The 25,427-nt window shown below is 38.9% G+C and overlaps 1 protein-coding gene across 9 annotated transcripts in view; it reads right to left on the bottom strand.

Moving 5' to 3' along the window:
- Ralgapa1 (Ral GTPase activating protein catalytic subunit alpha 1) overlaps nt 1-25,427 on the bottom strand; it is a 199,072-nt gene that overhangs the window by 168,048 nt on the left and 5,597 nt on the right. For 8 of the 9 annotated variants that reach the window (XM_090345148.1, XM_090345156.1, XM_090345154.1 and 5 more), the window contains exons 2-8: nt 14,563-14,673; nt 11,172-11,221; nt 9,884-9,941; nt 5,614-5,657; nt 3,128-3,305; nt 1,191-1,306; nt 872-1,010 (exon numbers count right to left, since the gene is read on the bottom strand). In XM_090345148.1, coding sequence (XP_090201274.1) covers nt 872-1,010; nt 1,191-1,306; nt 3,128-3,305; nt 5,614-5,657; nt 9,884-9,941; nt 11,172-11,221; nt 14,563-14,673 — 696 coding nt within the window. The remainder of the gene's footprint in view (nt 1-871; nt 1,011-1,190; nt 1,307-3,127; nt 3,306-5,613; nt 5,658-9,883; nt 9,942-11,171; nt 11,222-14,562; nt 14,674-25,427) is intronic. The other variant, XM_090345150.1, reaches the window with a different exon arrangement.

Here is a 25,427-nt window from a genome sequence, read left to right as displayed (position 1 = left end):
GCCAGCCAGCTCACTAAAGAGCATGAGACTCTTATCTCCAATTAACCTCTAGAAAACTGGAAGTGGTGCTAAGGCTCAAGGGGCAGACCTTGAGCTGAAGAACTCAGGGACAGTGCCCAGGTCCAGCGTCTGAGCCCCATGATCCAACCAAAAAAAAAAAAAAGAAGAAGAAAAAGAAAAGGCTGGAAGTGGTGCTGAGGCTCAAGTGGTAGAGCTCTAATCTTGAGAAAGCCCAAAGACAGCACTTAGGTCCTGAGTTCAAGCTCAGGACTGGCCAAAATAAAAGGTTGGGTATGGGTATGGTCCAATAGAAGAATTTCCTCCTGGCATGTACAAGCCTCTGAGTCAAACCATAGTGTGTGTGTGTGTACATACAGATAACAGATCACACCAAATAACAGAATTCAGTTAAGTATACAAGTATCTCTTCCTCTCTTTCCTTCCCCCTCTCCTCCTTCCCCTCTTTCACTAATAATAAAACTTAAACTCTGGCTCAGTCATGGCTGATGTTCTACAACTTCAAGCTATTGCTGATTAGCTTGAGGTGAGAGTGTCACAAGATTTGTCTGCCTAGGCCAGCTTCCTCAGTTCTCTCTCAGCTTCCTGAGAATTACAATCATAAGTCACCTGTATACAGCCTCACATATATTTCCAATGGGCTAATCAATGAGATGGGGGGAGGGGGGTGATTTTAACTCTTCATTCCTAGTGAAAATCTCTAGTTCATATAAATTCATTTACAACGTAAGTCTCCACAATTCAATACAAATAGCCAATGTGGTCAATTTTCTGTAAGTAATGTCAGTTTTATATTGAAAGATTAAAGGTATTTTTACATACGATTGTTTAGAAAATTCTAAATACTACCTACCAAGTACAGGATGATATAAACTGTTCTCCTTGCAGATGTTTGGGAAAATATAAGGCAAATAATATTTTTTAAAATGTGAAAACAAAAATGAAAATCCTCTTTCTTGGTTTTCTTTGTTCTTCCATTCTAAACTTTTTACCTAAAAATAAATAATGTAATTAGAACCATACCAGAAGGCAGAATCTCTTATACTAACATGTATTTGCAAAAGTAAAAATGCCAATCCTCTAAGAATATAAGAAAATATAAACTTAGAATTAAATGGTGAGATAGAAAAAGGAACTGCTCATAGAGTAATATCAAAGAAGGTAACACATACCTGAATTACAATATATTTTAAAAGTGCTTCAAGAAAATAGCTTGTGAGGTCTTCTTGTCCTTTATCTCCTGATTGTGGGGGAACAAGAGGAGTAATTTCCTCTATAGTAACTTGAGCTACCCAAAGACAAAAGAATATAGCATAAAACAAATTCAATAATACAGTAACATGACCAGATAAAATAATTGTGAAACATGTGTACAAGAAAAGTGTTTCAAAAAACTTTATGAAATCTGAATTTTCTGATCATTTATTATAATGACCAACCTGAACAGCTGTTTGTGAACTCTTGATTAAGAGAATATGACATAGAGATAAATAAGCAGTAATTAAGAATAAATAATACCTCACTAGAACTGGTGATTTTAAATTCACATTCAGAGAGTCCATTACAAGATCCACAATATGATGAAAAGCAGTAATAATGTATTTACAGCTTACAGTAGTAGTAACTGTCTGATTACACTTTCAAGAAACTTATTTTACTTTTCATTTTTTTAAATTTATAACAAATAAGAAAATCAACCTTTACCTATATGAATTTTCTCAAACAGCATAATTTTCCTAAGATCATAATCAGTACTTCATTTAAAGCTATATGACTCAAAATCTGTCTGAAGAAATATTAGCCAAGTAAGCAGGTTCACAATGGAGGCATATCTCATCTCAATTCTAAAGTAATACATAATTCACTCCATTTCTATAAAATGCTTTACTATGGAAGTAGTGCTGTGGCTTAAGGAGGCAGGCAGTAGCCTGGAGGTGAAGAGCTCAAAGACAACGGCCAGGCCGAGTTCAAGCCCCATGACCGACCAAAAAAACAAAAGTGTAAAATATGGGGGCCGGGAGTTTGGCCTAGTGGTTAAAGTGCTTGCCTAGCATGCATGAAGACCCGGGTTCGATTCCTCGGTACCACATACATAGAAAAAAGCCGGAAGTGGTGCTGAGGCTCAAGTGGTAGAGCTCTAACCTTGAGAAAGTCCAAGGACAGTGCTCAGGCCCTGACCTCAAGCCCAGGACTGGCAAAAAAAAAAAAAAAAAAAAAAAAAGTGTAAAATATGCTTTACTAATGCTTTGTTTTGTGAAGCTGTAAAACATCCATCAAACCCATTAAATATTCCCAGTTATAACATTTCAAGGAAACAGAAAATGACTACAGTTGGAACAGTGCCTTTCATGTGCAAACCAACCTATTCAAAAGCCCAAATCCCTACCAACTCCTGTACACTTGAGACTCCCAGGTCTTAATTCCCCCAACGTTAAGTACCAGATTAATTAGGGACAGCTTTTATGTCCTAAAACTCACTGTAATGATTAGAAGTAACATCTCAAAAGTAGTTCTCTTGGTTGGCCTGTTCCATCTATGTAAACCAACATTAAAGCTCTTGTCCACATTTACTTTCTTTTCCTCTGCCCATTTTTTTGTTTGTTTGTTTTTGTTTTTTTGTGGGTCATAGGACTTGGGACTTGAACTCGGCCAGGGCACTGTCCCAGAGCTCTTCAGCTGAAGGCTACCGCCCTACCCTTGAGCCAAGCCCCACTTCCCATTTTCTAGAGGTTAACTGGAGATAAGAGTCTCAGGTCCTTTTGTGCCCCAGCTGGCTTTGAACCTGATCCTCAGATCTCAGCCTCAAGAGGAGCTAGGATTACAGGTATGAGCCACTGTGCCAGGCTTCCTCTGCCTTCTGACCCTGGTACTTTTCCCACATAATTTTCATCTTCCCCCCATATCCCCCAATGGCAATGGACACTCTCTTCTTGGAAACTGAGTAACAAACTATGTTTCCATCAGTTTGCCCTCTTGATATCACCATACCAAAATAAACTGAAGTCGACATTTTAAAACACTGCCTTGGACTACCCACTCAATAGCTATACACTTAGATCGCTGCAAAAAAAATTCAAAATACTGATAGATAACATCTAATGAATCTTACTTTCTTGAAGGTTGAGTGGAGGATTAATAAGATTATCTAAAGTTCGAGGTCCATGTTCAGACTGTGGTGCTGAAAACCCAGGGATTAAGCAGGAAAACATCCAGAGCTGCTCTTTGCTACAGTTATTTTGAAGAGCTTGCAACCATAATAGGAAAAGACGGACACCTTCCCGCCTAATCTAAAATAAAATGAGAAACAATATTTTTACCTTGATGCAAACATTTTCTTCCTTTTAAAAAGTTATCCAAAATATTACAGATAACATTTTGCAAAAGAAAGACTCCAAAGCAATTCTGTCTGGGGTAGGGGTTGAGGTGGTGATGGAGTTAAGATACTATTGAACTCTTACAATTCTGAAATCTAAATTCATGGACTTTTGGGGGGGGCGGTCATGGGGCTTGAACTCGGCCTCTGAGCTCTTCAGCTCAAGGTTACCACCCACCCTTGAGCCAAGCCTCACTTCCTGTTTTCTAGAGTTTTAATTGGAGATAAGAGTCTCAGGTCCTTTTGTACCTTTGCTGGCTTTGAACCTTGATCCTCAGATCTCAGCCTCCTGAGTAACTAGGATTACAGGCTTGAGCCTGGCTTATGGACTTTTTTTAAAATATCAGTTTTCTTTCTGGTCAGTCATGGGGCTTGAACTCAGGGCCTCTGTGCTGTTCCTGAGATGTTATGCTCAGAGCTAGAACACTACCACTTTAAACCATAAAAGCACTTCCAGGTTTCTGGTAGTTGACTAAAGTAAGAGTCTTATGGACTTCCCTGCCCAGACTCACTTCAAACTGTGATCCTCAGATCTCAGCCTCCTGAGTAGCTAGGACTATGGGTGTGAGCCACCAGCACCTGGGGTCATGGACTTTTCCTAAGAATAAACTTGATCTCTACCCACTTAAAATATGTAATAAATTTCTGAAAAAAAATCCGAATACTTCCTTCTTGTCTGCCCCTATCCTTTCCTACCTTTTTTCACTATAATTTAAGAGGCAAAAAGATACAAAGCAATGGCTGTTCTTGCCATAATGAAGTCAAAATTTCTATAATGGTTATAGAAATACTAGTATGCAGCAAACAATACACCATTAACCTTTAAAAGTTGTGAAATAAAAATTTTTAATTTTTAATTAAATTATATTAAAATTAAATTGTTAAAGTATAACTGGCAAGGCATAGGTGGCTCACACCTATAATCCTAGCAACTCAGGAGGCTGACATCTGCAATCACAGTTCAAAGCTAGCCCAGGCACTAAAGACTGTAACACTCTCATCTCCAATTACTCACAGGAAGTGGGGCTGTGGCCCCAGGTGTAGGGAGGTAGCCTTGAGCTGAAGAGCTCAGGGATGGTGCCCATGCCTTAGAGTTCCAGCCCCAACCACCAAAAAAAAAAAAAAAAATAGATGGGGGCCAGGAGTTTGGCCTAGTGGTAGAGTGCTTGCCTAGCATGCATGAAGACAAGGGTTCCATTCCTCAGTATCACAGACATTATCTCAGGTACTTATTTGTAAATCAGGAATTTTATTCCATTATTATACCTAAGCACCTAAAACAATACCCATATAAATAAAACAAATATTTGAGTCAGTCAATGATCTCCAGTAAGAGAACAGGAAAAGAGAGATAAGAGGAAAATTCAATCATTGACAAACACACATTATGTTCTACACTAATTTATCTCACTGGTAGCGTTGGGAATTTCTCTTTGAGAGCTGTTAATGGCCACTGTGCAACCTATTTAACCACCAAAACTTACGTTTCTTTTGTATAGTTACACCCAAACAAAATTATGTATATGACTTCATCTAGTATATAGCAAGGTGCTTTAGAATAGGCAGCTTCTTTTACTGTAGGAAAATGAGTAATTGAAAAAAGGAACAAAATCAGCATTTTTTTTCCTTTTTGTCTCGGGTACAGTCTCTGAGCTCATTTTGCTCAAGGCTAGTACTTTATCACTTTGAGCCATAGCACCACTTCCAATTTTCAGTGGTTAATTGGAGGTAAGAGTCTCACAGACTTTACTGCCTGGGCTGGCTTTGAACCTTCATCCTTAGATCTGAATCTCCTGAGTAGCTAGGATTATAGACGTGAACCACCAATGCCCAGCTTAAAACCAGCCTTTTCTAAGTATGTATGTGTGTATACATAGTTTCATGATATCTATGAATTCATATATACTGTATGTGTAAATTCCCTATTCCCGCTGTACCTAAAAAAGGCTAAGTTAAAGATCAGTTTGTTGAATGATACTAATTTTATTCTGGGTGCCACATAAAGATTTTCTGGGAAGTGAACCAATGCAATGAAAAAATAAAGTTTGACAATGTCCTGGCCAAGTTACTATGTACTCGCTCTATATATAACAAGTACAGAGCTATACTTTAAGTGAAATGTACTTAAGTGAAATGAAGATAATCTTCAGTAAAAATCCTGAAATAAGAGGAATAGTTGGCACATAACTTTAATGAGTTTTTAAAGTCAAAGTTAATTATACCTTTAAGGAGTTTCCTGTGTGAAGGAGTTTCTTTAAAATCAATCCTGAAAAGAAAACATGAGTTTAAACATTCATATCTTGTTACCTATTTCTAAATGTCAGAGTTCTCGGTCAGACTTGAAAAATACTTTAAAACAAGTCCTTGGCAACCTCTGAATTATTCTTGGTGATCTTGATAATCCCTCTGGCCAAACTTGAGGCAAGAGAGCATGTCAAGAATATCACCTTTTCAGCTTAATTAAACAACAAGATTACTTTAATAAAGCCTGGATCCAAAATTATCTCTAGCAAAATATATTGCATGTCTATTTCAATTAAGAAAATAATTTACTATTTTATCACTAATATAGAAAAATCTACTGTTTAAAACTTCCATTGATAATATCAATATTTTTATCTAACAAATATTTCCATAATTTGTTTCAGCAAATAATTCTTTTTCTTTTAATCATTAATTCAAGCCTACAATTCTGAAATTTAACACTAACGAATATCCAGAGGTCCACCAGTTTTTACACAAATGTAGACAGAGCTCCATGTTTGTTATAATGTAAACACAGCTGCATGTTACTTATAATTTAAATTTATCTTTAATAGTTGCATAACCATAACAGGTATCATTGAAAACTAAAATCATTCCTTTCTTCCCAAAAGAAAACCATTATGTATTTTTTGGTACTAATCATTCTGAATATACTTTTATACTATTATTACTTATAAATTCATTTTTTAAAATCACCATCTTTAAAATCTTATGTAACTGATACCATACAAAACAATTCATGTATGAGTTACTTTACAATATAATATTAACTTTTACACTTGTCAATACTGAACTTAGGCAAGGCTTAGAGGGGAATTTAGTTTTAAATTTCAGGAAAAAAAAGAAAGGATCAAATATGTATTTGCTGCTTTGAAAAACTAGAAGAGAACATAAAATTCAAAGCAAGAGAAATTTTTATACAAAAGATTAGAATAGAAATCAGTGAGATAAAAAAAAGTACAGACTAGGAAGCTGAAGCAGGAGAATTGAGTTTGAACAATATAGTTAAAGCTTAAATTCTATTTCAAAAAAAAAAAAAAAAAGCTGTGTGGTGGCTCACATCTGTAATCCTAGCCACTCAGGAAGCTGAGATCTGAGGATCAAGGTTCAAAGACAGCCCAGGCACAAAAGGACCTGAGACTCTTATCAAGTACAAATAAAATCAAATGATAACAAATATTAGTTCAAAAGATAAACAAACATGATGACTATTTAGTTAGATTGGTCAACAAAATAAGATCCACATTAACAAAATCAGAAATGAAGAAGGAACTGCACAACTGACCCTTTAAAAATTAAAACAATCTGGGGCCAGGAGTTTGGCCTAGTGGTTAAAGTGCTTGCCTAGCATGCATGAAGACCCGGGTTCGATTCCTTGGTACCACATACGTAGAAAAAAGCCGGAAGTGGTGCTGAGGCTCAAGTGGTAGAGCTCTAGCCTTGAGAAAGTTCAAGGACATTGCTCAGGCCCTGAGCTCAAGCCCAGGACTGGCAAAAAAAAAAAAAAATTAAAACAATCACAAAAGATTAACTTAAACAACATTATTCAAACAAGATCAAGAAGGTTGGGGGGCATGGCTTAAGTGGTAAAGCATCTGCCAAACAAGCATGAAGTTCACAATTTAAACTTAGGACATACAAGGATAGATACACTGGAATTTCAACACTTGTTAGACATGCACTCTACCATTTTAACCATGTCACCAAAACGTCAAAATTATTATTGAATTGAGGGATGAGGTGAAGAATGACATAAAAGGAAGAAATAATGAAAGGCATTAAATAAGTAGCTACTCAGGAGGCTGAGGATCAAGGTTCAAAGCCAGCCCAGGCACAAAAGGACCTGAGACTCATCTCCAATTAACCTCTAAAAAATGGGAAGAGGAGCTTAGCTCAAGGGAAGAGCCATAGCCTTGAGCTGAAGAGCTCAGGGAAAATGCCCAAGCCAAATTCAAGCCCCATGACCACAAAAAAACAAAAGCAGAAGTAGCAGTAGCCTGGCACCAGTGGCTCACATCTGTAATCTTAGCTACTAAAAAGACTGAGATCCAGAGAATTCAAGATCAAAGCCAGCCAATGCAGAAAGGTTTGGAAAGTCTAGCTCCAAAATAACTGGCAAAAATTGGCATTATTACTAGAGTAATAGCGGAGTAAGCAAACAAACCCAGCAAGCTAAAGACCCTGAGATCAAAGCTCAGGACTGTAAATAATTAAATAAATATACTAATAAATAACTGTCCTAATTTATATAACGATCTCACAGTAGAAAATCCAAAAGGAGCCACAATAAGGTAAATACCTCTATTAAACAAGATATAATAAATTGGAAAAAATACAAATGTTAATTGAAAAGCAGAAAAAAACAATATTTATAGCTACAAGATAAAATGCTATTTTCCAATGAAAAGGAATACAACAAAATATCGGTAAACCAAAAAGAAATTATGTTCACTAAAAGAAGCCAGAATCAAATAGATATTAAATTGGATGAGTTTATTTACATGAAAGACAAACACAACATTTTGGGAAAGAAAACAGATTCCTGTTGGGAATATCAAAAGACTACAAATAAGCTAAGATACATGGGAATGATGTAAATATAAAAATAATATGGGACTATAGTAACTGTTTTAGTTTTAAAAATCATTGATTTGTTTTGTTTTAGCAATACTGAGGTTAGAACTCACAGTTGCATGCTTTCTATTACTTGAACCTCAAAAAAACTATAGCCAAAAATCACAGAAAAAAAAGGGGGGGGCAGTAAACTTTAGCTGGCATCAGTGGCTTAAACCTGTAGCCTTACTTGGGGAGTCTGACATCTAAGATCTGTGAGACTCTTAGAGCTCTAATTAATCACACACACACACACAAAAAGCCCTAAGTAGAGCTGTGGCTCAAATGTAGAAAACCGGCCTTCAGTATAAAAGCTCAAGGACAATGCCCAGACCCTGAGTTCACCAACATAAAAGAAGATAAAGGTCCTGGTGTCTCACATCTGTAATTCTAGCTATTCAGGAGGCTGAGGTCTGAGGATCAAGATTCAAAGCCAGCTGGGTAGAAAAGTCCCTGTGAGGCCAGGAGTTTAGCCTAGTGGTAGATTGCTTGCCTGGCATGCATGAAGACCCAGGTTCAATTCCTCGGTACCATATACACAGAAAAAAGCCAGAAGTGGTGCTGAGGCTCAAGTGGTAGAGTGCTAGCAGTGCCCAGGCACTGAATTCAAGCCCCAGGACTGGCCAAAAAAGGAAAAAAAAAAAAAAAAGAGGTAGATCTCTAGCCTAGAGTGCGAAGAAGCTCAGGGACATCACCCAGGCCCTGAAGTCAAGCCCTACAGCTGGGGGGAAAAAAAAAGGATAAAGTATAAATTTTATCTATATAAATTATATCTCAATGAAATTTTTTGTTCCAAGGAGGTATACTAGGGGGGTTTCAAGTAGGGCCTCACACTTGTAAGCAGGCACTCTACCATTTAGCTATTTTTAGCGTGTGAATGCATTCAAATTTTCTTTTCCTTTATACACAAAACCAAAAGAAAAAAAGAAAGGAGTTGGAGGATTCTGCTGAACAACAATGAAAAACTTGTAATATATAAATCTTTTCAAGTTGCAGGTCATTTGGGAATATCAATCACTACAAGTAAATGACCCTAGTAAAGTTCCTTTGATAAAGGTTATATTCAAGAAATAAATGTATCAACCAGGACCTTATATTCCACATGAGAGAACAGGCTAGAGAATTGCTAGCAATCAAGCCTGAAATTGCAATACTGAACAAATACTGACTGCCAATAATTGCCAAACTGCAGACCCCCTTTTTAATCTTGAGAGGAGAAAAAGGCAGTATTATAATGCCAAGTCAAGAGTGCGCTCCGATGACACTATGATTGTTATAAAAATCATTCAGAAGCATTTGGGCTTAATTCCTAATGACAAAAAAAAAAAGTCTTAGCTTCCTGCTTGTATGGTCTATGACAGTAAATGCACAGCAAGTTTCTTTTCTTTTATACCTTTAGTTCTTGAGATAAGGAGCCCTATTTTGGCCATTCACACAGTTAACCTGAACGCTAGTTCTTCTACCCTTTTGTGTATGCATGGAGCAGACTCCTAGTTCACACACTTGGTTTAAAAAAAAAAACTATTAATTCTTATGATAAAATGCCAAAACCCTAAAGCATTTTCATATATTACAATTCAATTTAAAGATGAAGTATATATTTACATTACTTACCAATGCTATGAAATTGCCATCTCTGATGAATTCTTTCTGGAAGAAGTTGTAAAATTTTCTAAAAATCAATATGAACAAAATGAAGAAAAGAATGAAAAGCAAATAATGAGTCCATATCTAGTGAAATGTGATATATGAGAATAAGAGTTAAGTCCTTTAGAGTTTCTTACAGAAATGAAAGGGAATGAAATTGATCAAAGTGCATTAAATGCATACACGGGAATGTCACAATGAAACTACTTGTACACTTAATATATGCTGGTAAATTTTTAAAAACAAAACTTAGTAATAAGGAAAAATGAAAGTTTTTTACATAAAACACAGTATATAAATTCAAGATAGTCTTAAACAGGTAGTATAACCTGGTACCATCAGCACCCAGATAGATTTTTTTTTTTAATTGTACATACATGAGTTTTTAACTCTCAATTCCTACATGGGAAGCAGGAAATGTTTTTATTTTCCATTTCCCCCTACTTTAACCTATTTTACTAAAATAAATACTTGCTTTAAAAATTCAGTGTAAGCCATGTCCAGTGGCTCACGCCTGTAATCCTAGCTACTCAGGAGGTGAAATCTGAAGATCATGGTTCAAAACCAGCCCAGGCGCTAGATAACCCGAGACTTTTATCTCCAATTAATCACTAGAAAATGAGAAATGGGGCTCCAGGGGTCGAGCAGCAGTCTTGAGCTCAAGAGTTCAGGAACAATGACCAGAACCAGGAGTAGGGCAGTATCCTTGAGCTGAAGAGCTCAGAGGCAATGTCCAGGCCCAGAGTTCAGGCTCCACAAGCAACAACAACAAAAAAAAAGGTATATAAATATTATACAAGAAATTCCATATCTGCCAACAAATTGAAGATATTCTATGGTATAAAATATATAAAATAGGAGCCGGGAGTTTGGCCTAGTGGTAGAGTGCTTGCCTAGCATGCACGAAGACCCAGGTTCGATTCCTTGGTACCACATACTTAGAAAAAGCCGGAAGTGGTGCTGAGGCTCTAGATTTGAGAAAGTCCAAGGACAGTGCTCAGGCCCTGCGCTTAAGCCCAGGACTGGCAAAATAAAATAAAATAAAATAAAAATAAAATAACATTCTACCTCTACTTAAAAATAATACATTGTACCAAAACATAGAAATGTAGTCAGGCATATTTTATATTAAAATTAAATTTAGTTCTTCAAACAACTGGTAAATTCAGTGTTTCATTATATGGTTAATCTTGATTTACATGTTCCCAAAATTGCTTTTGAAAAATACTAAAAGGTTACAACATATAGTACTTACTTCAAAAATAAAAAGTATAGCATCCAACTCCTCTCTTTGAGACTTGTGACCTAAAATATTTTACAAGAAAATATTAAATAACATTGTTAAAAGTCACCTAATAGGTTTAAATATTTTTAGTAATAAAGGTTGATTTTTGTTATCCTTTGTGTGTATCTGTGTGTATGCTAGATCTTGAACTCAGAGCCTATGCACTGTCCCTGACCTTTTATGCTCAAGGCTAGCACTCTACTGCTTGAGCCACAGCTCCACTTCCAGCTCTTTTGGTAAACTATATTGCTTTTTTGGTAGTTAACTATAGGTTAGAATATCATGGGCTTTCCTGTCCAGGTGACTTCAAACTGAGATCTGAAAAATCTCAGTTTCTTGAAGTAGCATGAATTACTGGCATGAGCCATAGACCTCTGGTTTGCTGTTATTTTAAAATAAAGAAGTAAATATAGCCACTTTCGCCCTGTGATCTTGCCCACATGCTCAAATGACTCTCAAACTCTGGGAACTGATCAAAAGTATCTTTAAAAATAGATATCTAGGGGCGGGGAGTTTGGCCTAGTGGTTAAAGTGCTTGCCTAGCATGCATGAAGACCCGAGTTCGATTCCTTGGTACCACATACATAGAAAAAAAAAGCCGAAAGTGGTGCTGAGGCTCAAGTGGTAGAGCTCTAGCCTTGAGAAAGTCCAAGGACATTGCTCAGGCCCTGAGCTCAAGCCCAGGACTGGCAAAAAAAAAAAAAAAAATAGATATCTAGCTGGGTGTGGTGGCTCACGCCTGTAATCCTACCTACTCTGGAGGCTGAGATCTGAGGATCAAGGTTCAAAGCCAGCCAGGGCACAAAAGAACCTGAGATTCTTATCTCAAATTACCTCTAGAAAATGGGAAGTGGGGTTTGGCTTAAAGGTAGGGTGGTAGCCTTGAGCTGAGGATCTCAAGGACAGGCTCAACCCAGGCTGAGTTCAAGCCCCATGACCCACCAAAAAAAAAAAAAAAAGAGGCCAAAAGCATGGCCTAGTGGTAGGGTGCTTGCCTAGCATGCAGGAAGGGTTCGATTCCTTGATATCATATACATAGAAAAATCCAAAAGTGGTGCTATGGCTCAAGTGGTAAAGCTCTAGCCTTGAAAAAGTTCAAGACCAGTGCTTAAGCGCTAAATTCAAGCCTCAGGACTAGCAAGAGGGGGAGAGGGGAGGAGAGGGAGGGAGAGGGAGGAGGACTGGATGGGGAGGGTAGAGGGAGGGGGACTGGATAGGGAGGGGAGAAGGAGGGAGGCAGAGAGGGAGAGAGGCAGAGAGGGAGAGAGGAAAGAAAAGGGAGCAGCTAGGCAAGTGGTTCAGGCCTGTAATCCTAGCTACTCAGGAGGCTGAGATATGAGGATTGTGGTTCAAAGCCAGCCTGAGCACTAAAGCCCATGAGACTCTTATCACCAATTAACCACTAGAAAAGTAGAAGTGGCACTGTGGCTCCAGGGGTAGGGTGGTAGCCTTGAGCTGAAAAACTCAAGAGACAGCGCCCAGGCCCAGAGTTCTAGCCCCATGAAAAAATAAATAAAGCCCTCTAGAAAATATTAGAGGAAGTACATAATTAGTAAAGAGAAGATTAAAAATTATTTATCAAGCTGAACAACAGTGAAACACACCTGTAATCCTAGCTACTCAGAAGGCTGAGATCTGAGGATCACAGTCCAAATCCGCCTGGGCATAAAAGAACCTGAGACTCTTATCTCCAATTAACCTCTAGAAAAGGGAAGTGGGGCTTGGCTCAAGGGTAGGGCAGTAACCTAGAGTTGAAGAGCTCAGGAACACCACCCAGGCCAAGGGGTAGGGTGGGAGCCTTGAGCTGAAGTGCTCAGGGACAGTGCCCTAGGGAGTTCAAGCCCCATGACCCACAAAAAAAAAAAAAAAAAAAAAAAAAGATATCTAGGGGCAGGAGTGTGGCCTAATAGAGGTATTGCCTAGCATTCACAAAGCCCCAGGTTTGATTCTTCAGTACCACATACACAGAAAGAAAAAAAAAACTCTAAAGTGGTGCTGTGGCTCAAGCTCAAGAACAGTGCCCAGGCCCTGAGTTAAAGCCCCAGAACAGGAGGAAGGGAGGAAGGGAGGAAGGGAGAGAGGAAGGGAGAGAGGAAGGGAGAGAGGAAGGGAGAGAGGGAGGAAGAGGGAGGGGGAGGAAAAGGGAGGGATGGCTTAACCAAGATGCTGGTAACTCATCCTTATAATCCTAGCTTAATTTAGGAAGCTTGATGCCAGATTTGGCAGAAAAATCCATAGGACCTTATTTCCAAGTAACCACCAAAAAGCCTGAATTGGGACTGTAGTTCAAGTAGAGCATTAGCCTTGAGTAAAATAACTCAAATAGAGCACTTATGCCCAGTGTTTGAGCCTCAGGACTGGAGAGACACAAAAACATTTAGTAAACTGACTCCTTTGGCCAAGGAAGTGTTTGAAAAGAAAGAACATTATCTTAAGGAAGGACATCTGCCTTGAAAGGAGCAGAAATTCATGTCCACAATCACACAAATTCTGTAAATTGAATTTCTAGGCCCAATTGATAATTCCAAAACAGTGTAACAAGCCAGAGCTGGTGACTTACTCCTATAATCCTAGCTACCTAGGAAGCAGAGACCTGAAGATCACAGGTTTCAAAGTCAGCCCAAGTAGACAAATTCAAGAGATTCCTGACTCCAATTAACAAGCAAAAAGCCAGAGCTGGTGGTATGGCTTAAATGGCTAGCTGTGAGTGAAAAAGCTGATCAAAAGGGCAAGGTCCTCAATTCATGCCCCAGTACTGCACAACACACACATACATATATACTTGCATAATATAAAGTGTAACAGCAAGAATGATCTAATGTACTAGATGTTCATAATAAAGGAACATATCTATCCTAAAGCCAAACTCCCAACACTTTTTCCACCATAAATATATCTGATGTTGGAGCACATCTAGATGCTTTTACTATACTTACTACTGCTTTGCTTTACTAACAAAGTATCATCAGTTCTAGTAATACTAATTCCTTACAAATACATGGCACTAAGACCTGTGAGTACAGTGTGAGCAATATTAAATAGCTGTCTAATGAAATAAAATAATGACATGCTCATGCCCAAATGCTTTTTTTTTTTTTGCCAGTCCTGGGCTTGAACACAGGGCCTGAGCATTGTCCTTGGGCTTACTGAAGGATAGTCCTCTACCACTTGAGCCACAGAACCACTTCTGGCTTTTTCTGTGTATGTGGTACCAAGGAATGGAACCTACAGCTTTGTGCACACCGGGCAGGCACTCTACCATTAGGCCACACTCCTGGTCCCAAATGCCTCCTTTTAAGCTAATGTTTATGGCAGTTATTAGAAACATAAACATAAGCCAGAACATATGTTAACATCTTACCTTTCTGTTTAAGACTAGCTTCAATAGTCACAAAATTTTCAAAGAACACATAGTATATATGTGAAAAATGTTGGTCAAAAAACAGTTTAAGATCAATAGATTCTGCATTCTCTGAAAAATAAAAAAAAAAGTTTCCAGTGATTATTTTGCAAAGGTTTAATAGGTAATGGTTAACAAATAGTAAGAAATTTCCTTTAAAAAACTGCCCTTATATCTCATATTGTTACAGTATCTCACTTTGTTATCTGATACATTGGATTTATTTGTATTTGGTTATTTGAAATTTGATAGGGAAGGGGGGAAAACCAAGACAGGGGTGGGGGGGATGGAGGTGGGGGGAGGGTAATGGGTACCAAGACATGTGAAAGGTTATCAATGTAAGTGAATTAACGCACCTTCTATCTGGCAAATATCATGTAACCCTTTTATTAATTACAATAAAAAATATATTAAAGGTGAAAAAAAAACTGTCCTTAATTTCTAGCCTAATAAAACATGGAATGTATACTTTACATATCATCTTCTTTCCCATTATTTTACTCTTTACATAACTATTTTGTTTTAATATTAAAGAGCAGGAGAAATAATCACATGGTTATTCCTTAAAACAAAGGCTTAGGTGACTCACACCTGTAATCTCAGGCAGAGGCAGATATTGGGAGGACTGATGTTCAAGGCCCACCAAAGGCTAGGTATAGGGTGCACACCCAACATCCCAGCTACATGAGAAGCAAAGGTAGATTATGAAGTCCACAGTGGCTCTGGTAAAAATCCTGAGACCCTATTCAAAATAACGGAAGCAAAGAAGGTAAGGGATATAGTTCAAATGGTACAATGCCAACCTAGCAAACCTACGTACCGCAGTTCAAACACCAGTAGCATCAAAAAATAAAATGACATCTGGGCGCCTTGGCTCATACCTGTAATCCTAGCTACTCAGGGGGCTGAGATCTGAGCACTAGTGCTAGCCTAGGCACTAAAAAACCGTGAACTCTTCTCTCCAATTAACCACCAGAAAACCAGATGTGGCACTGTGGCTCAAGGAGTAGGGCTGTAGCCTTGAACTGAAGAGCTCAAGGACAATGTCCAGGCCCAGAGTTCAAGTCCCATGACTGACAAAAATAAATTAATTAAATTATAATAATGATGTTGTCAAAGCTGGATTACAGGGGACATATTTGAAATGCAAACACTCAGGCAGAAAGATTACAAGTTGGAGCCAATCTGGGTATCAGACTAAAATTCTGTCTCAAAAAACAAAATCAAGGGCTGGGAGTTTGGCCTAGTGGTAGAGTGCTTGCCTAGCATGCACAAAGACCCGGGTTCGATTCCTCAGTATCACATACATAGAAAAAAGCCAGAAGTGGTGTTGAGGCTCAAGTGGTAGAGCTTTAGCCTTGAGAAAGTCCAGGGACAGTCTTAGGCCCTAAGCTCAAGCCCATGACTGGCCAAAAAAAAAAAAAAATCAAGAAAGTGGTATGGTGGCTCAAAGTGGTGGAGCACTAACGTTGAGCAGGAGAGCTCGAGAAAAGTGTCCAGACACTGAGTTAAAGCCCCACAACCACCAGCACCAACAACAACAATAACAACTCCTAACATAAAAAAAAAAATAGATTTAAAAAGAATGGCTACACTTTCCTGAATGTCTGCACACAACAGGTTAAAGAACTGCTTCTAAGAATAATTTATGGTATGAAATATATACTCAGTAAATAGGTGCCTAACTAAAGGCTTTGTAACAGGCACTGAAGTATTATAAAGTTCAGACAGAACTGCTCCATGAAAATTGCAGGGGACAAAAACCTAAACACATACCCACAGAATGTTCTAGAGCTGAAAATGACAAAGATAGCATATGGAAGTTCAGAAACATAAGATTACCTTCAAACTCAATGAAGCATGAAAATGGAAAAAGATATGGCATGGTGGTGAATGCCTATAGTCTCAATAGTAAGGAGGTAAAAGGAAACAGTATTGTGAATTCAAGGACAGCTTGGGCTACACAGCAAGTTTTTATCTTAGTGAGGGAAATGGGAGAAGAAAAATGTAATGAGAGTATTAATATTGAAAAGATTCTTAAGTGTAAAAAGAACTCTTGGCATCAAGTAGTTGGATGGAAAGAGCATCATTGTTTGTTTTTTTAAAAAGGGAGGGGGTCGGGAGTTTGGCCTAGTGGTAGAGTGCTTGCCTAGCATGCATGAAGACCAGGGTTCGATTCCTTGGTACCACATATATAGGGGGGAAAAAAGAGCCAGAAGTGGTGCTGAGGCTCAAGTAGTAGAGCTCTAGCCTTGAGAAAGTCCAAGGACAGTGCTCAGGCCCTCAGCTCAAGCCCAGGAATGGCGGAAAAAAAAGACATGAGCCAACGCCATGGCTCACACCTGTAAATCCTAGCTTCTCAGGAGACTGAGGTCTGAGGATCGAGGTTCAAAGCCATCCCCAGCACTAAGGACTGTGAGACTCTTATCTCCAATTAACCACTAGAAAACAGGAAGTGGGGCTGTGGCTCCAGGGATAGGGTGGTAGCCTTGAGCTGAAGAGCTCAGGGATATTGCCCAGGCCCAGAGTTTAAGCCCCATGACTGACAAAAAATAATAAATAAATAAATAAATAAAAACAAAAACAAAAAAGCAGGTAGATTACGCAAGCTTCTTTTGTTAGCCTGGGCTGCTTCTCAAACTGTGATCTCAGCCTCTTGAGTAGCAAGAATTATAGATAAAGCTACCAGTGCCCAGCTCTGGTTGTTTTATTGTTTCATTTGGTTTTTTGAGACAAGGTCTTATTACTATAGAAGACCTTGCGATAGTGCCACTAAGCCTGGGAACACTCATTGCCTCGCTATAAAAACAAAATCTTATACTTTGAAGCTTGCTGAATTGTTTTGAAAGCTATTTCCTAAACTTATATCTGTGCTATTACAATAAATTTTACCCAAACTGTACTTTCTTCACTTCAGCTTACTGAAACTCTAATAATCTTTAAAGACTCAACTCAAATGCCCTAGTCCATATGACCCATACTCAAGGTACTCATTTAAATATGATTATTTATCATTGTGTATGTTATACGCATTTTACATTTGGCATATAACATTCTTTATTATCAACTTCTTTAGTCCTCTGAAGTTACTCAAAGTATTACAGTCATTTAAATGCTTGCTAGGTCCATCATTTCTTTAAAATTTCAAAGTAATAGACAAACACAGATGGTTATTTTTCTTAAGCATACTGGGTTAAAAATGATGCTTATGAGAAATGGCTTACACTCACAACCTACTTGTCTTTAGACAGCCCTACAAACAATTGATGGAAAAGGAAAAATGACTGGGAACTTGGAAGCTATTGGCTTAAAAAAAAAAAAGAATATGGATAAAGACAACACATTTTGATAATACTACCACACCTCTTGCCCTATTCTATTTCGGGTTTGGGTGGAGAGGAAAAGGACTATAGTTGCTAAGTGACTTCCTAATATTCATTTGAAAAAAAATACCAGCAGCAAAGTTTATTTCCTTTCATTCAACTCCCTTTTGTTTTCTAACAAGTAACTTAGCAAATGCCACTTTCCAGTTTTGTTTTGTTTTTTTTTTTTTTGAGTCGTTAACTGAAAATGAGTCTCACTAGGGCATGCCATATTGAAGTGAACAAAAATGTTAACAACTGAGCTGGGTACTAATAGTACATGTCTATAATTCTAGCTACTCAGGATACCTAGATCTGATCATCAAGATTTAAAGCCAATCTGGGCAGACAAATCTGGGTAATATCTGCCATATAACCATAAATAGTTTTCAGTTACCAATCTAATTTTTGTGTTCACCTACTTTTCTGTTTTATACAGTACAGATTTTAGTTTCTAAACCTGTCCCTCTAGGTACTTAAAACCACTCAAGTTTCTTTCTGAACATAATACTGACTTTCATAATTTTCTGTCTGGTTTTACCATTGCCAACTAGTTGCTCAAAACCCAGAATAGCTGGGCGCAGTGGCTTGCACCTGTAATCCTAGCTACTCAGGAGGCTGAGATCTGAGGATCAAGGTTCAAAGCCATCCCGGGCACAAAAGGACCTGAGACTCTTACCCCAATTAACTTCAAGAAAACGGGAAGTGGGGCTTGGCTCAAGGATAGGGTGGTAGCCTTGAACTAAAGAGCTCAGAGACAACACCCAGGCAGGATTCAAGCCCCACGACCCACCAAAAAAAAAAAAAAGAAAGAAAGAGGAGCCGGGAGTTTGGCCTAGTGGTGGAGTGCCTGCCTAGCATGCACTATGTATGGTACCACATACATAGAAAAAAGCTGGAAGTGGTGCTAAGGCTCAAGGGGTAGAGCTCTGGCCTTGAGAAAGTCCAAGGACAGTGCTTAGGCCCTGAGCTCAAGCCCAAGACTGGCAAAGAAAGAAAGAAAGAAAGAAAGAAAGAAAGAAAGAAAGAAAGAAAGAAAGAAAGAAAGAAAGAAAGAAAGAAAGAAAGAAAGAAAGAAAGAGAAAGGAGGGAGGGAGGGAAGGAGGGAGGGAGGGGAGGGGAGGGGAGGGGAGGGGGGGAGGGAGGGAGGGAGGGAGGGGAGGGAAGGGAAGGGGAGGGGAGGGGAGGGAAGGGGAGGGGAGGGGGAGGGGAGGGGAGGGAAGGGGAGGGGAGGGAAGGGGAGGGGAGGGGAGGGAAGGGGAGGGGAGGGGAGGGAAGGGGAGGGGAGGGGAGGGAAGGGGAGGGGAGGGGAGGGAAGGGGAGGGGAGGGGAGGGAAGGGAAGGGAAGGGAAGGGAAGGAGGGAGGAAGAAAGAGAAAGAAAGAAAGAAAGAAAGAAAGAAAGAAAGAAAGAAAGAAAGAAAGAAAGAAAGAGCAAGCAAGCTGAAGTGGTGCTGTGGCTCATATGCTAGAGTTCTAGCCTTGAGAAAAAACCCAAAGACAGTGCTTAAGCCCTGAGTTCAAGCCCCACAGAATGGCAGAAAAATGGCAGAAAGAAAAAAAAAAAAGAAATAAAACTCAGAACAATGCTATTCTCATATCTGGTATACTTATTCATGAGCTGAACAGTATTTTAATTAATACCTATTACAGAGCCAGGTACCATGCTGAGTCTAGGGACAGAAAGATAAAAAGATGTCTTTCTAGAGGGTGGAGAGAGGGAAATGGGAACAAAAACATGTGAAGGGGTATCAAGGTATGAGAAGTAATGCACCTACTACCTGGCGAATGTAACTGTAACCCCTCTATACATTACCCCAACAACAAAAAAAATTTAAAAATAACGATGTCTTTCTGCCCTAGTGAGAGAAAAAGTATTCTGTCAAACTAAAGTGCCTCTGTCTAGTATATTGATATAATTTTTGGTGTTGACATTTCCTGGATTTATTTGCTTTTTGTGTATTATCTATGCTGCTTGTGATCAGCTAGCCAAGTTAGGGAGATAGATTTTATGTTGAAGGAGCTATAAACTAATTACCAAGTATGCTGTTTGTTATAAAGAGAAATTTGTATCAATGGAGTAAAAAGAAATTTTAGTGGGAGCTTTGCACTAACTTCATCAACCTCCTCCTGCCTTCCCACTCCCTACCAGCCATGAAGAAAAAAAAAAAAAAAAGGAAACCTTTGGTAGGAATGAAAGAATGGTCCCCTCACTTTGGTAACTCCTTAACAAGGAGGAGGAACAATGTATATAGCAAACTGTTCTGCATGGTGTGCCTGCCTAGCTCTGGGTAAAGTAACAGTATTGCACCCTTCAGTACAAAAGTAAGTTGCCTTGACTAAATCTCCTGTACCTCATGTCTATTCATTCTTGACACTGGAGGGTTGTACATTTCTATCATAGGGAGGTTGTAAAATCTAAGCATGCAAATAAATACTTAACTTATAACAAAAGAACCACATTGCTAAAGTTAACTATGCAAAATGTAGGAAAAGGTACAGTGTGGGCTCCTGCATCTACTGAAAAGGATGGCTTCATAGAAGCTATGATTAGATTTTTCCCTGAAATTTCAAGAAGTTTGCACGTAGTAATAAGAGTGATAGGCACAGTGGCTTACACCTGTAATCCTAGCTACTCAGGAGGCTGAGATCTGAGGATCTTCATTCAAAGTCAGCCGGGAACAAAAGAACCTGAGACTCTGATCTCCAATTAATCTCTAGAAAATGGGAAGTGGGCTGGGCACTGTGAATCTCTCTTGTAATCCTAGCTACTCAGGAGGCTGAGATCTGAGGATCAAGGTTCAAAGCCAGCAGGGACACAAAAGACCTTGAGACTCTTTATCTCCAACTAACTCCAAGAAAATGGGAAGTGGGGCTATGGCTCCAGGGGTAGGGTGGTAGCCTCGGAACTGCAGAGCTCCAAGACAATGACCAGGCTCAGGAGTAGGGTGATAGCCCTGAGCTGAAGAGCTCAAGGACAATGCCCAGGCCCAGAGTTCAAGCCCCAAAACCCACAAAAACACAGACAGACAAACAAGAAAAGAAAATGGAAAATGGGACTGTAACTCAAGGAGTAGGATGTCAGCCTTGAGCTGAAGAGCTCAGGGACAATGCCCAGGCCCAGGGGTAGGGTGTCAGCCTTGAGCTGAGGAGCTTAGGGACAGCGCCCAGGCACAGGGTTCAAGTCCCATGACTCACAAAAAAAAAAAAAAAAAAAGTGATAGAAAAGCAATCATCAGCAAAGGCACAAGCATCACAGAAAATAATTTCTAGTTCAATACCAAAGTTTTAAATGCCAAAGTGGAGAAACAAAAGGTTAAGAAAGAAACAAAATGCAGTAGAAAAGATAATGTTGGAAGATTCAGAGTACAAGGGAGGAATGGGGGAATGGGTCAAACAAGTGAAAATAATGGTCTAGAAGTATATATGTCAGAGCTAAAAGTTCATAGTATAAGGGAAGGAGAAGTGGAGAGTTGTAGTTACAAGTAAACCTACAGGCATTTGAAGCCAAGAGTGTGTACTCCAAGGGGAATTTATCCAATGATAATATATAGTTAAATAGACTGTGAGGACAGAACCCTGGGAAATATCACTGAAGAGAGAACCGATTATATAAGAACAGCCTTGCAGGTCCCTGGTGGCTCACAACTGTAATCCTAGTTAGCTACTCAGGAGCCTGAAATCTGAAGACTGAGTATGAAGCCAGAAACTGCCAGAATAGCAGAAGGGGTGATGTGGCTCAAGTGGTAGAAGACTAGCCTTGAGCACAAAGAAACTGAGGAATCGCACCCAGGTGCCGAGTTCAAGCCCTACAACCAACCAAAAAAACAAAAACAAAAACCAAGTCTGAATGAGGGCACCTTCTTAAATGGAATGGTACTGAGATTATTAAAGATAGTAAACATAATGAGCATAGAAAATCCTTTAAGATGTCCAAAAAAATATGAGGAAGGTCATAAGCTGGGACTGTAAGCTAGCTTACAGTCGGGCACTGATCACAAGGTTGAGAAATTTAGAAAGTTTGAAGGACAGTGTGATCAAGCATCATGTACTACAAACCACGGGATTCTCCATTAGTGAAGAAGTATAATGGTGCAAAAGAAACATAACAGTAACACCTACTACAATAGCAAAAATGCTGCTTTCTTCAAGCATAGAACTCAGTAAAGCAAAGATTTAAAAAAATGTATCTTCAATACAGAATTGGGATTCAGATAAGGGCATACAGAACTTATGTCTGACACTCTGCCATAAAAATATGTTAACCATTTACAGTAAAACAAGTATATATCTGTAATAGTGTCTTTAAGAGGGCTGGGAATGTGACTTAGTGGTACAGTGCTCGCCTAGCATGCATGAGTTTGATTCAGTACCACATAAACAGAAAAAGCCAGAAGTGGTGCTGTGGTTCAAGTGGTGGAACACTAGCATTGAGAAAGCTTTCAAGTCCTATGACTGACCCAAAAAAAAGTGTCTCTAAGAATGAGTTCTGTAAGAAACATCTGGTAGATCTTTTAGAGGATTGGACCAAAAAAAAAAGCAATGCTCATAGAATAAACCCTATGGGCCGAGAGTTTGGCCTAGTGGTAGAGTGCTTGCCTAGCATGCACCAAGAGTTAGATTCCTTGGGACCACATACATAGAAAAGCCAGAAGTGGTACTGTGGCTCAAGTGGTAGAGCGCTAGCCTTGAGGAAAGCCCAAGGACAATGTTCAGCCCCAGGAGTGGCCAAAAAAAAAAAGAATAAACACTTTATGCCAATAATCTGTACAGTAATCACAACCTAAATACATTACGTAGTTCAATAAGGTCAAATTAACTTTCCAAATCAAGAAGATTCAAATAATAAAATATATATTATATATAATATAAAGTATAAACAATAACTGGGAGTGTGGCCTAGTGGCAAGTCTAGCATGCACCAAGTCCTGTATTTGATTCTTTGGTACTATATACATAGAAAAAGCTGGAGTAGTGCTGTAGCTCAAGGACAGTGCCTCGTCTCTGAGTTCAAGCTCCAGGACAGGCAAAAAAAAAAAAAAAAGTATAAACAAATGAAAGAATATAAAAGACTTAAGGTTACATATCTAGTATTACTTTACTTGTTAAAACTGTATAGTAAAATCTTAACACATATCAAACTGGTTTATTTATATAGGAAGGTTATATACACATTGCCAGGTTTTCTGCAAAATAGGTTTGAAGTTAATTTATACCATTTTATGTTATTTAATAAATATATTTCTTCCTGACCTTTATTTTGCTATTTATAAATACTGAATACTTGTTGTTTTTCTGATTCAAGATATGTACAATAAAATGAATGACAAAAGCTCTTAGCAAAAAGTGCAAAGTACCTTCTTCTAATGTTCTTACAATAACTTATCAGTTTGAGGTTTAAACTGAATAAATACATCAGGAATTATACTAAAACAAACAAAAATAATCAGAGCTAATAAACCAACAAAGGATATATATATTTTGTTTGTTTTGGTCAGTCATGGGACATGAACTCTGGGTCTGGGCGTTGGCCCTGAGCTCTTCAGCTTAAGGCTACTGCCCTACCCACGGAGCCACAGCGCACCACTTTCAGTTTTTTGGTGGCTAACTGGAGAAAAGTGTCTCACCATTAGTGCCCAGGCTGGCTTTGAACTGAGATCCTCAGATCTCAGCCTCCTGAGTATCTAGGATTAGAGGTGTGGGCCACAGTGCTGCAACAAAGGGTATTTTTTAAAGATCATAAAATTTTCACAAATAATCCAAAAAGGAGTGGAAACAACAATTAAGAACAGATTAGCAAATAGAAACAAATAGCAAGATAAAAGCCTCAAATCTAACCATGTCAAATACTCATATTGAACATAATCACCTAGCCTCTAGTGGCTCATGCCTTTAATCCTAGATACTCAGGAGGCTGAGATCTGGGGATCTGGTGCAAAGCCAGCCCAGGCACTAAAGATCTTAGGACTCTTATCTCCAGTTAATCACTAGAAAATGGGAAGCAGGGCTGTGACTCCAGGGGTAGGGCCATAGCCTTGAGCTGAAGAGCTCCAGGACAGCTCCCAGAGTTCAAGCCCATGACCCATAAAAAAAAAAAAAATTAGGCCGGAGGGTAGCCTAGTGGTAGAGTGCTCACCTAGCATGTACAAAGCCCTGGGTTCGATTCCTCAGTACTACATACACAGAAAATGCCAGAAGTGGCGCTGTGGCTCGAGTAGCAGAGCACTAGCCTTGAGCAAAATGTATCCATATATATATATATATATATACATATATATACACACACACACACACACACACATATATATTCACTCTCTCTCTCATACACATAGACACACACACACACACACACACACACACACACACAGAGTGAGACTAGGCAAATCAAAAACAGTGTAAATAGATTATATGCAACTATGAAATTGGAAAAATACTTGTTGACATAGTTGGAAAAGGTGGACAGGGAATGACGGAGTAAGACTGATTGGAATACATTGCTAAACATGTGTGAAAAGATAACAACGAAATTCCTGTCTGCATAATTAGTGTATGCTAATTTAAAAAAAAAAACAACATAAGATCCATGTCACCCCAATCAGAACAGTGGACATCAAGAAAATAAACAACACATGCTAAAAAGGATGAAAACAGAGGAAGGAATCCTAAGACACAGCTGTTAGGAATATAACCACTATGGAAATCAGTACGGAGGTTCCTCAAAAAATAAACAAAGCTGGGGCAGTGGCTCATGCCTGTAATCCTAGCTACTCACGGGGCTGAGATCTGAGGACGGAGGTTCAAAGCCAGCTCGGGCACTACAAAACTCTGGCACTACAAAACAAGAAGTGCTGGGCCTGGAGTTTAGCCTAGTGATAGAGTGCTTGCCTAGCATGCACGAGGACCCGGGTTCAATTCCTTGGTACCACATACATAGAAAAAAGCCAAAGTGGTGCTGAGGCTCAAGTGGTAGAGCTCTAGCCTTGAGAAAGTCCAAGGTCAGTGCTCAGGCCCTGAGATCATGGCCCAGGACTGGCAAAAAAAAAAAAAAAAAGTAGTGGGCTGTGGCTCAGGGGTAGGGTGGTAGCCTTGAGCTGAAGAGCTCAGGGACAGTACCCAGGCCCAGAGTTCAAGCCCCATAACCTACAAAAAAAATAATACATTAAATAAACACAGACCTCCCATAGGGCCCCATCACACCACTACTGGGCACATACCCAAAGGACAGCAAATCAATACACAAGAAAGACAAATGATAAAATCAATTTAGGTGCCCAACAACAAATGAATGGATAAAAAAGATGTTACATACATAATACATGCTTTATATATGTGTACATATAACACAGTATTAAATAGCCAGGAAGGAAAAAATGAAGTTATATGACATTCGATCATTTGCAAGAAAATAGATGCAACTGAGGGACATATTAAGTGACTCAAGCGAAGCTCAAAAAACCAAAAATAGG

Source organism: Megascapheus bottae, chromosome 14 (genome assembly GCF_031878675.1).
Source record: "Megascapheus bottae isolate mThoBot1 chromosome 14, mThoBot2.hap1, whole genome shotgun sequence".
NCBI classification, from domain to species: domain Eukaryota; kingdom Metazoa; phylum Chordata; class Mammalia; order Rodentia; family Geomyidae; genus Megascapheus; species Megascapheus bottae.
The sequence above is the reverse complement of the archived record's forward strand: the minus strand, read 5'-3'. Positions and strand labels throughout refer to the sequence as shown.